General features: G+C 41.6%; 1 protein-coding gene across 1 annotated transcript; it reads left to right on the forward strand.

Annotated features, from left to right (window-relative positions):
- On the forward strand, nt 5,969–6,448 carry LOC109821345 (uncharacterized mitochondrial protein AtMg00810-like). Its single transcript, XM_020387534.1, has one exon. It carries the CDS (start codon nt 5,969–5,971, stop codon nt 6,446–6,448), a length of 480 nt encoding a protein of 159 aa, XP_020243123.1.

Here is a 13,250-nt window from a genome sequence, read left to right on the forward strand (position 1 = left end):
AAATTAGGGTTGGAACCACTTGAAACAATCGGAGATTTTCCCTTATTGACCATGTTGATGGTAACTTCTGGGAATTCATCATCTCGAGCAACCGATCCTCTTTTGTGGAAACGCCTCGATTTGGACTTTGATGCTTCAATGGAGATCCTCTCAAATATCGAGACCCTCCGTGAAGCGGTCTTGGGGCAGCTACACGCTGATAATACTGTCCTGATAATTTTACTACACGGACAGTGAGAGTCCGCTTCCCGGGTACTTCTCTTTCGAGATTTATTCATACCCTCAGCCCGATAATACAACTCATCGACGTTGCGGTCAGAGCGACCTATCGGTTGTTTACATGAATTCTCAGGTATAACGCATTCTTCTATCTGACGCGTTTTCATCTGAATAAACATCACCTTGTTGGCGTCTACAGGAGTCACACGTTTGGAATCACACCTTTGTGAGGGTGAAATCTTAACAGGCTCCTGGTTTTCTGCACGCACCCCAGAGCGGGCTGTTGTAGAAGTTAATTTGTTAGGAGGTCGCGTATGACCCCCAGTCCGGATGTTGGCTCGAAGCTCCTTCAACGGTCTCAACCTTTCCTTAACAGGCGCTTTTCCTCGATCCTCGGGTAGAGAACCAATGCGATCCTTCAATGGGACTCTAGCTTTGGGGAGATCCACGTTGTCATAGAGCTTCACCGGAAGTGCGGGAGCAGGGTCTGGAGTTGACAAAGGCTGGAGAACAACGTCGCCTGCTTTTGCCTTAGGCGCTGATTTGGCTTTTGGCACCCAAACTTGTTTGGATCTCAGCGATCTCTTAACTGCCTCTTCCTTTTGCATTTCCTGTGCTTTTCGCACAAGGGTCCGGGCATGCGCAAGTAAGGCGCGACACTTCTGGATTCGCTCCTCGAGAGTAGAGCGAGTTCTTTTAACACGAACTCATTCGTTAATTGGAGATCGAGAGGAGGATTCTGATGCTGGTCGTGGCAACAGATTAGCCACTTGGCGCTTTCTGAACTCCAGATCTGCTTGGTAATGGAGTCCATCCACCTGATCCAAAGCCTTGGAGAATTGGCGCGCGAGGCGTTGGCGTTTTCTTTGACGTGCTCTCTTTGATAGAGTTGGCGCATCTTCAGCAGTCGGCTCCTTGATCGCGAAGGTGTTCAGATCTGCAGATCTGGTCTCATCGGATGTCGGCAGATCGTTGTAAAGTGCAACTGTAGCATCGACTATGGGGAGATCGACTTCTCGGATCTTCACATCTAGAGACCGGCGGATCTTCTGGGAGGAGGAGGAGATGTACTCTTCGAATTTCTGCTGGTCGAATTCGTATTCGACCTCTTCGAGCACCGGGCTCTTGATCGTCAGCTGCGGCACGACAGCTTCGGCAGCGAAGCTGTTGGCTCCCACTGTGGTCGCCAGTTTGTTTGCTGTGAAAGTTGCTGTTTTCATTGCTATCGAATCTATTACAACTTTAGTCGTTACAATAAACTAAGCGCTTATCTCGACAAAAGTGAGATAATTGCTCTTCTTAGAATTACCACAACGGGATAATACTAAGGATTGGATGCGGGTGATGTAGATCTGACGAATCTCTCTCTCTTGCGTTGAAGAACTAGATCCGATCTCTCCTCCTCCTCTCTTGAAATCTGTGGACTTTAAGTCTTCAATCCGGCAGGGCTTCGTCGCGGTACCAGAATTCCAGCCATTCAAAAAATGAGACCTAAGGCTTGTATTTATAGGCTTGAGGGGATAACGGAGCGGTTAAAACTGATCGAAAACCGTCAAAAACACGTCCCAAGTGCGAGACAGCTCGGGGTGTCTCGCACCTGTGCGAGACAGTCTGTACCCTATTTAGTATTTTGGCTCTAATTCTTTCATCTGAACTCAAATTTGAGTGATTCAAGATGTGTTGGAAAGCTGACAAATAGATCTACAACTTTAATGTTTTGCGTTTTTTCAGATTCTAAAGGTATCATGGTTAAAACAGCTCTACAAGTTCCGAGACACCTTTGGATGTCTCGGCCAGGTCCGAGACACCTTTGGGTGTCTCGGCGCTATTTTAGTCATAACTTCCTCATATGACCTCCAAATGACCTGATTCGAGATGGGTTGGAAAGGTGACAAAAATATTTACAACTTTTCTGTTTTGGGTTTCTTCAGATTCAAAACGAATCATAGTCAAAACAGCTCCACAAGTTCCGAGACACCTTTGGGTGTCTCGGCCAGGTCCGAGACACCTTTGGGTGTCTCGGCGTTATTTTAGGAATAACTTTCTCATATGACCTCCAAATGACCCGATTCAAGATGGGTTGGAAAGTTGACAAAAATATCTACAAATTTCCTTTTTTGAGTTTCTTCATATTTAAAACAAATCATGGTCAAAACAACTCCACAAGTTCCGAGACACCTTTGGGTGTCTCGGCCAGGTCCGAGACACCTTTGGGTGTCTCGGCGCTATTTTAGGAATAACTTCCTCATATGACCTCCAAATGATCTGATTCTAGATGAGTTGGAAAGATGACAAAAATATCTACAACTTTCCAGTTTTGAGTTTCTTTAGATTCAAAACGAATCATGGTGAAAACAGCTCCACAATTGCTGAGACACCTCGGGTGTCCCAGTTCAGCCTGAGACGTTCCGTTATGCCTGTTTGTTCGTTTTTACCGTAACTTCTTCATCCGAACTCGGATTTGAACGATTCAAAGTGCGTTGGAAAGTCAGCGAGGAGTTCTATAAGCTCTAATGATTAGATCATCTGTGCAATAAATGAGACATGAAGGGCATTTTGTCTTTTGTAAGTGTTACGGGGCTCCCGATCAGTTCGTATCTTTATTCTAAAACTCCGTTGCTTCACATAGTTTGTCGACTCACTTCAAGCGTTCGTCGAAGTCAATCAAACTTCTATGAACTAGATGGTGACGTTCATCATCTTCTCTTAGCTTTGAGCTGTTCGTGGAGACCTATAGGCAATTTTCGATGCCTACAGCAGAGTTAAAGCACAAACACACACATAACGTGCGTTCTTCAACAAACTCAACCATACGTCCCAAACTCTTGATACAGAGTTGAATTTCAATGCACAAGTGACCTGTACGTCTCCAATTCCAGAACGCATGCGGCCTGTGCGTTTCAAACCTTTGTCAAAGGTTTAACTCTGCGTCTCAGGCCTTAGACGCAGAGTTAAGGTCCAGAACGCCAAATTAGGCGTTTGACTTGTTCAAACACAAGCCGAACGGCCTCAAAACCATTATCCCACGTTCTGAGGGATTTTCGCCCACTTAGGAGCGGATTTAGGGGTTAGTTATACCCCTAATCCCCCTATAAATAACCGACTTACTCAACTGAGTAAGGGGTTGACGTGTGCTGGCACCAAAACCTATTAAGGTTAGTAAATCTTAGCAGCTAAACCGCACGGAGAAGGAGATTTCTCTGAAGATCAACAAACTACTCAGTAGTTAGCAAATCAAATCTGAGAGGATCCCTTCATCAACGGCGAATCAACTTGGCTATCAACCGAATCTTCGGTTCTAACAACTCTGTTACAGAGTTTCAACTCGCTCTGAGTTCTGAAACTCCTTTAAGAGTTCGTAATTAAGCTTGCAACGCAAGTTAATTACATCAATCAGTTATTCAGTTTTCACCAACTCTTTTTAAAGTTTCCAACTCGTTCTGAGTTTATTAAACTTGTTAAGAGTTCTAAACCGGATTCATCATTTTCGTGAGATAGTACGGTCGGATCGTCAACGGAGAGCAAGTTCGACGCAAGCAATCGAAGGAGGCACTCCACCGCTACCAAGAAGAATCCAGTTTTAAACAAAGAGGAGAATCAAATTCATTCTCCTCTCTTTTGTAATCGGAATCCAAATTGTAATCGATTTTGAGAGAATACAAATCAATTTTTCTTTCATTGTTTTTTTACTGCAAATTTCCCACAAACAGAGATGTCACTTTTGGAGATCAGTCAAAGATTCTAGTAAAGTTCAAGGTCAAGATAATGATCCAGACAAAGATAGGCGAGAACAGGTACATCTCTGACGTCTACTATGTTCCAAAATTACAAAATAATATTTTGAGTCTAGGCTAGCTCCTTAAAAGAGGCTATGATATACATCTAAAAGACCTTGCCCTCACTATTAAGAATAAAAATGAAGTTATTGCAAAGGTGAACATGTCTAGAAATAGACTGTTTACCATAAATATTCATGCTGACTCTGTCAAATGCCTGAAGACAATCATAAAAGATGAGACTTGGCTCTAGCATCTACGATTCGGGTATCTCGCATTCAGTGGTCTGAATCTTTTGTGGAAGGAGAAAATGGTGAAAGAGCTGCCGCAGATCAACCATCCGAACCAGCTATGCAAAGGCTGTATGAAGGGAAAACAACATAGAAGAAGTTTTAAAGTTGGAAAGTCTAGACGAGCAACGACGTTGCTACAACTGGTACATACAGACATTGTGGGACCATTTGAAGTTGTTTCACTTAGAGAAAACAGGTACTTTCTTACATTTATTAATGATTATAGAAGAAAAACTTGGGTTTATTTCTTGAAGGAGAAATCTGAAGCTCTGGAGAAATTCAAAGAATTCAAGGAGATGGTAGAAAAGCAAAGTGGGTACCACATCAAGGTGCTCCGATCAGATCGAGGCAGAGAATACACTTTGAAGGCATTCAATAATTTCAACAAGCAATATAGGATAATCCATCAGCTCAGAGCCACCTACACACCAAAACAGAATGGCATAGCAGAGCGAAAGAATCGTACTATTCTAAACATGGTCAGAAGCATGTTGAAAAGCAAGTACCTGCCAAAGACTTATTGGGCCAAAGCCGTGGATTGTGCTGTTTACCTCCTCAACCGTTGTCCAACAAAGAACATCAAGTTCAAGGCACCACTAGAGACCTGGAGCAACATCAAGCCAATCGTCAACCATCTGAAGGTGTTTGGGTGCATCACATATGCACACATCCCAGAGCAGAAGAGAAAGAAGCTGGACAATCGAGGAGAAAAGTGCATATTTGTTGGGTACGAGAGAAGAACAAAAGCATACAAGCTCTACAATCTAGTTACAAAGAAGATGATCAATTCAAGAGATGTAGTTCGATGAAGAAGATTATTGGAAATAGACCGATGAAGATAAAAATATTAAAGGTATGTTCTTTGAAGATAATGATGATGACTTGCAAGAGGTTGGAAGACCAGAATAAAGTCCACCAAAAATTCCAGCTCTATCAACCCTAATATTGATGCCGACATCATCACCATCCAGCTCAAGTGAAGGAAGCTCATCAGGGGGAGCAACAAGGAGGACAAGAAGTCTAAGAGATCTGTACGACGATACAGAACCTATCGAGATGATGGAGGACTATACACTATTCTATTTGTTTGCAGAATGTGATCCGATCAGCTATGAAGAAGCTGCTCAAGAAGACAAGTGGAGAAAAGCCATGAATGATGAGATCAAGGCAATCAAGAGAAATGACAATATGAGCTCACTACCTTACCTGAAGGCCATAAACCCATTGGAGTAAAGTGGGTGTACAAGACAAAGACAAATCTAGATGGTGGAATCAAGAAGTACAAGGTCAGGCTTGTTGCAAAGGGCTATAATCAGTGAGAAGGAGTTGACTATGAAGAAGTGTTCGCACTAGTCACGAGAATTAACACTATTTGACTCATTATCGCATTAGTAGCACAGAACCAGTGGAAGATCTATTAGATGGACATGAAGTCTCCATTCCTGAATGGCTACCTAGAAGAAGAAGTCTACATCAGGCAGCCACCAGCGTACGAGGTGAAGAACCAAGAAGATAAAGTCTATAAGCTGAAGAAGGCATTGTATAGATTGAAGAAAGCACCCAGGGCGTGGAATACCAGAATCGATACATACTTCGAGAAGAATGAATTCCAGCAGAGTCTGTATGAGCACTCTCTATACTAAGAAGAAGGATGAAGACATTATGATCATATGTCTCTACATGGATGACATGATCTTCACCGACAACAATCCGAAAATGTTTGAGGAGTTAAAGAAGAACATGACCAGGGAGTTCGAGATGATTAACATTGGAAAAATGTTATACTTTCTTAGAGTAGAAGTATCGCAATCAGAGAAAGGAATCTTCATCTCTCAGAAGAAGTATGCAAAGGAGATCCTCCAGAAGTTTAACATGAGCAACTGCAATCCAGTCACGACTCCTGCAGAAGTCAGAGTGAAGCTGAGGCGAGACACACCAGGAAGCTTTATTGATCCAACTCTATACAAGAGTTTAGTCGGGAGCTTGCGCTACCTAACCATCACCAGGCCTGTCATAGTATTCACGGTAGGACTGGTGAGGGCAGATATATGGAGGAGCCAAGGCAAAAGCACTTCAAGGAAGCCAAGAGAATTCTCAGGTATGTCCGAGGAAGTATTGATCAAGGATTATTCTATACACAGTGTACATATTCAAGATTAGTCGGCTACACCGACAGTGATTATAGTGGAGATTTAGATAAAAGAAAGAGCACATTTGGCTACATGTTTAATATCGGATCACCAGCATTCTCATGGTCATCAAAGAAGCAGTCTGTCGTCGCTCTATCAAGTTGTGAAGCAGAATACATAGCAGCATCGGCAGGTGCATGCCAAGTGATATGGCTTAGAAATCTAATTAAGGAGTTGTAACATGAGCAAGAAGCACCAATAGAGATCCTCATAGACAACAAGTCAGCTATTGCGCTTGCCAAGAACCCAGTAGCACATGGAAGAAGTAAGCACATAGAGACAAGGTTCCACTTCATCCGGCATCAAGTCACGAAGAAGATTGTGAAGATGATATATTGAAAGTCTGAAGACCAAATCGCTGACATCTTCACCAAGCCACCGAAGACAAACATTTTTGAAGCGTAAGAAGAAGCTTGGACTTGTGAGAAATGAAATTGTTGTTGAGGGGGAATGTTAAATGTCAGCAACGTTTCTCCGTGGTTCCAAGAAATATCTCAATGATAAGTCAAGCCTTCTTCTAGAAATATCTCAAAGAGTCAAGCCTTCTTCTAGAAATATCTCAATGAGGAGTCAAGCATTCTTCTAGAAAAGTCAAGCATTCTTCTGGAAATATCTCAAGGAGCCTTCTTCTAGAAATATCTCAAGGAATCAAGTCTTCATGAATTAAATGTTTCTAGAAAGATCTACCACACCTATATATATGAGTCCCTCTTCATTTGGTTGGAAGAAAGCAATGAAGCAAAGTGAAAAGAAGAGAAAAATGTAGAGGAGTGTGAAGAATAGCTTGTAGGTAAAAAAACTAGTGTACTAGTGTGTAGGTGTGAGAGTAACTTGTAAAAGAAAGAGAGGTGTAGTCTTTTGTGAGAAAGTAGTGTACTAGTGTGTAGGTGTGAGAGTAACTTGTAAAAGAAAGAGAGGTGTAGTCTTTTGTGAGAAAGTTGTACTCCCTTATTTGAATTGTGAGAGTAACTTGTAAAAGAAAGAGAGGTGTAGTCTTTTGTGAGAAAGTTGTACTCCCTTATTTGAATTAAAGAAATTTTTGTTAACCCCTCCATTGTCCAAGAATTTTTATCGAAAGCCTCTTTTCGGGTCCACAAATTCCATCAAAAGTCACCTAAAACTCAAAGTTAGCTTTGCAAAATCAACTTTCACAAAGTCAAAGCTGAATTTTGTTGCTGCTTAATTTTCAACATTTTTTATTTTCATTAAAGTTGATTTTGTAGTCATCAAAGTAAACTTTGCTGTGTGCAAAGTCGACTTTCCACTTCTCTGAATCGAATTTTGCTGCTACTAAATTGTGAATTCTTCTGTGCATTTCAAAGTTAACTTTCCCAAGCTTCTGAATCGATTTTCATATGCAGGAACTAGTTTTTGCGCTTTTGAATTATTGTTTTGACACATAACTTTTGTGTATGACTTTATATAAGTATGAAACTTTGTATACATGTTTATATATGGTTATAATTTATCATGCACAACCTGCACACTTCTTAGAACATATTAAATATATATAAACGTTTGTTATTCATTAAAACCAAGTAGATTGTATGACCTACATCAAACACGCATATCATCAGTGATGGATGGTTGGATATGGATTAGAAGCTGTGTTCCCTAAATCCTCCACAATGTCTAAAGAATGAATCTTCTACAAATACAACATCTGTCTAAGACATTAGACAAAAAAATGGGAAATTTACTATAACTAGAATCTTTTTTGGTTTGATCACTATACACTATTATCTGTAGTCATCCACAAAGGTTTGCACATTGTCGGCGTCTTTGGTCATGTCCAGCTCCTCCTAAATACTGAATAAGTGCTTGGATAGCTCTTCTCGATTATTTGCCTACAAAGGAAAGGTGGTGAAGCAAGGAATGCATGTTTCTTAATCCTGTCCTTTTGTGCTAGTGTGGTAGAATCCTCTCAGCATCTCATCTATATTACTATTTTTCTAGAGATATTTGGCAACCAATTATCATCAAATTTTGTGTGAACTCATGAGCTCCTATATACTGGATCTCTAGCACGATTGGCATTTTCAAATTTCCCACTCAACCAAGCAAGAGAATGGGGTTGTGTGCTCATTGTGATCCTCTGGACGATTACAACTATAAAGACTTCGACAATGACATACACTGTTCAAAATTTCTCTTTACTAGCTGAGTTTTGGTACTCCAACTGACCACGTAATTTCTTTTATTCTTCTTCATCCTACTATAACTTGAAAATTCTATGCCATCCACCAACAGTTATGCTTCCTTGCCTTTTTTCCCTCATGATAAAGCAAGTTAAGATCCTTATTCTCAAAAAATAAGAAAACGAAAAAATATTAACTATTGTTGATAGAAAATAGTGCTGAAAAGGTTAGAACCTTTCTTGCATTGGTACGGGTAAGGCTTTTATCTCAACGTCATCGATATATTATGTGCGACTTGGTATTATTCCTTTGCTCGATGATTGTAGATATGATGTGCAAACACCAAAGTGATGTCGATCCAAAGGAATTGGTTCACTCAAAAATTCCAAAAGAATTGCATTTTGATGCTTAAATTGTCTCTGTGGTTTTTCATGTTGCTCGCAAGTTGCTCAAAATGGAATGCCAAAGAAAGAGACCACATAAGATATGTCTAAATAGCACAACCATAAGAAGTGGTGCAATTTTGTTCTTGCCAATTGGTTTATGCTGTTTTATGTATATAGGATTCTTATTATTGTGCGCGGCGGAAGCTTGAAACCACAGGAACAAGAACGAGATAAATCACAACTAAAAGCCAAACACAATACCACAACAAGACAAATGAATTTTACGTGGTTCGGCAAGTTGCCTACGTCCACGGGGCAAGGAGGGGGGAGTTCTTACTATTAGAAAGTTCGGCAAGTTGCCTACGTCCACGGGGCAAGGAGGGGGGAGTTCTTACTATTAGAAATTAAGAGAATACAAATAGGGTTACAAATCTCTCGACGGGGCAAGGAGGGGGGAGTTCTTACTATTAGAAATTAAGAGAATACAAATAGGGTTACAAATCTCTCGAATAAACCCTAAAACAAAGTCTCTAGATCTCTCACAAATCTCCCACAATTGGATGCAACAATCCTCTCTCAAAGACTACTCAAAACGTCATTGCTTAACCCTAATTAATTAGGATTAGACTTATATATCAACTCAGAAACAAAACTAGTTGAAAACCAAAACCCAGCTTAGACCCGACTCGCGGTCGACCGTAGAACCACTCGCAGTTGACCGGATCCAACGACCGAGACTAAAAACCCTACAGGGTTTGGCCGGTCAACCGTAAAACCCATCGCAGTCGATCCCGAAAATGACAGAAACATTTCTGAGTCTCTAGACTTTTGGTGGTCGACCGCCACGTCACTCGCAGTTGACAACGACCTGATACTGAACAGAACTCATCCTCGTGCACGTTAGAGGTCGACCGCCGCACCACACGCGGTCGACCGCACAGCACCCAAACTTGTTCCTTCGTCTTTTCTTGGGTCTTCGTTACTGTGCTCGCCATTTCTTCAATTCTCCATCTTGGCGAATGTTTCTACCAAAACTGAGCCGACAATCTCGGTTGTTACACCAGGACAAAGTGAAAACAACCTACTTCAACAGACTCAATCCACAACAAGTCGGGAACCCAAACAAGAGCTCAAACAATCTCCCCTATCAAAATCAACAAATCCAACCGGCTGCATCAAACAAGACTGCCTACGTATCCTCTTGCCCAATGAATCAAGCAGAACGTAGTTTACCCAAATGGCCTCCAAAGGCCCTCAACGCTGAAGAATATTCAATAGCTTCAAGCAATGACTTAATTTCCTATCTGAAAGAACTTTGGTCAACATATCCGCAGGGTTGTCCTTCGAGTGGACCTTCTCCAATATGACATCTCCATCATTCAATACGTCCCGAACAAAGTTGAATCTGACATCATTGTGCTTCGTGCATGCATGATAACCTGGTTCTTTGCCAAATAGATAACCAACATGCTATTACAATATACCGGAAGGGTCTCCTATGCAATCCCCAAGTTCTTCAACAGTCCACGCAACCACAAAGCCTCCTTAACAGCTTCAGTCACCGCCATATACTCCGCTTATGTAGTAGAGAGAATCAATGTAGACTAATGTGTACATCTCTAACATACCAGTGCTCCTGCCAATGTAAACACATATCCTGAAGTAGACTGACGCTTGTCAAGATCCCCTGAATAATCTGAATCCATGTAGCCAATACAATCCTGCCAATTCTTCTCACTCTTCTGAAAAATCAGACTAACATCCATGGTGCCTTTAACATACTGGAGAATCCACTTCACGGCCTCCCAATGACCCTTCCCATGGTCATGCATTTACCTCGATATCATGCTCACGACCTATGACAAATCTGGCATCGTACATACCATCGCATACATCAAGCGACCTAATACACTAGCATATGGAACCTTTGACATGTAATCTCTGTCCTCAACTAAAACAGGTGACATAATAGTTGAAAGCTTGAATTGGGGTGCGAATGGAATGCTAACTGATTTTGCATTGCCATCAAAGCTGAATTTCTTCAACATTTTCTATAAATAACTCCTCTGTGTAAGCTTCAATCTCTCCTTCACACTGTCTCTCTCGATCTCCATACCCAATATCTTCTTTGTTTCTCCAAGATCCTTCAACTTAAACTCGGATGACAGCTCCTCTTTCAACTTTCAAATAGCCGAAGAATTCGTAGAAGTAATAAGCATATCATCAACATATAAAAGCAAATATATGTGTTCACCATCCTGTAGATTGTGTATGTAAACACATGGGTCATATGGGCTCCTCGTGTACCCATGACCAATCATGAAGCTGTCGAATCTCTTATACCACTGTCGCGGAGATTGCTTCAATCCATAAAGAGACTTTTTCAGCTTGCACACTAAATCTTCCTTTCCTGCAGCTTTGAATCCCAATGATCGTGTCATGTAGATCTCCTCATCTAATTCTGCGTGTGAAAAGGCTGTCTTAACATCCATCTGTACCAAATCTAAATCCAGCTGTGCCACCAATGCCAATAAAATTTGAATCGACGAATGCTTCACAACGGGTAAAAATACCTCATTATAATCAATGCCCTCAAGCTATGCATATCTCCTGGCAACTAAATTGGCTTTGTACCTAATGTTCCTAATAGAAGATCACTCTTTCTTCGCATATACCCACTTGCAACCAATAGCTTTCTTACCCTTAGGTAGCTTTGCAAGTTCCTAAATGTCGTTCTTCTGAAGAGACCGTATCTCCTCCTCCATAGCTTCCCTCCACCTGATCGAATCGGTTCTAGACTATGCCTCTCAGAATGTGGATGGAACCATATCATCAACGACCTTTACTGATAATGCATATATGACCATGACATCATTATACCTAGCTGGCCGACGAATCACCCTTCTAGGTCTATTCGTTACAATAGACTCCTGAACATGACCCTGCTCTTGAGTCTCATAATCCACTATGTCCTCTATCTACCCAGCTGTCATTCCATCTCCTCCTAGTATCACCTCTGTAGGAGTCTCAATGAATACAATGCTATCTGGAGTGGGTGAAGTCACATCATCCTCCGCCTGCTGTGATATCTCTCAAATATGGTCTTCCTCCATCTGCTGAGGAACTTGAGGCCTCATCATGTATGTCTCATCAAATGTGATATCCCTGCTAATAACTATTTTCTTATCCTATGGATTCCATAACTTAAAGCCTTTAACTCCATCTCTAAATCCCACAAAGACTGTCTTCCTCGCCCTCGGATTCAATTTAACATCACTAACATGATAATAAGCACGACAACCAAATATCTGAAGCGACTCATAGTCACTAGCTACCAAACCTCCTCACCATTTGACTATGAAGAAGGAGGAGATTAATGTTCTTCAAGATTGCCAAGTCCCTCCACCACAAGCACGAACTCTGTGGGCCCAGCTTCCTTAGCATGGGTGGATTTAAGCACGACTTCATCCTATATTGCCTCTATGATTTATAGAATACTACTTAAAGCCTAGAATGGAGCCATCATATCAAAAGGTTCCATCACCTATTCACGATGAATGGATTTTGCATCCCCGGCAATCAATTCGTCCTCTTCTTCCATCGAATGATAAGAAGAGGCCACGCTTGCTAAAGCTGGGCCAGTCGAGCGGAGTCCTCTCTGATGAAAAATTCCCGCAACAAATGTCTCCTCTTCCTCCTCCTCTATATACACTACAGGGGTAGACTTCAAAGTGTCCTGCAATAATTTAGGCCCTTGTTGAGCCTTGGAAGTTGGGGACTCGACCGATAATTGTTGACGAGTCCGTTTGCCAGGATGACTTGTGTCTCCTTTAGGAAGAACTTGCTTCCCTGCTGCCCTCTCTTCCCTAGCCTCTTCTGCTGTAACTCCTTCATCCCTCTTTTGCTCCTTGTTCACAAGATAAATATTCGTCAATCCCTTTTAGATGAATCATCTTGGAGCCTCTCTTTGATTCATACATCTTTCTGATCTCCCTCAAACAAGAAGTATACATTTTGTACTTAGGGATTTGAAATGCGGCATGATACCAGTTACAAAAACCTAAAGTAGCATATGTGTTGGGCGTCTTGTAAGGTAGTCTGAATATTGCTCCGGTACAACCCGCCATTGAATAATACTAAGTTCTGGCTCCTTCATATAGGTTGCCGATAAGTGCGAGCCATTGGTCGGGATATCCGATGTATAACTGGTCCTATCCGAACTATCTGGAGAATCAGAAAGGCTGATAAG

This window comes from Asparagus officinalis, chromosome 8 (genome assembly GCF_001876935.1).
Source record: "Asparagus officinalis chromosome 8, Aspof.V1, whole genome shotgun sequence".
Classification (NCBI taxonomy): domain Eukaryota; kingdom Viridiplantae; phylum Streptophyta; class Magnoliopsida; order Asparagales; family Asparagaceae; genus Asparagus; species Asparagus officinalis.

Excerpts from the sequence above, each read along its gene's own strand:
- LOC109821345 (XM_020387534.1), top strand. The coding sequence starts at position 5,969 with ATGGATGACATGATCTTCACCGACAACAATCCGAAAATGTTTGAGGAG.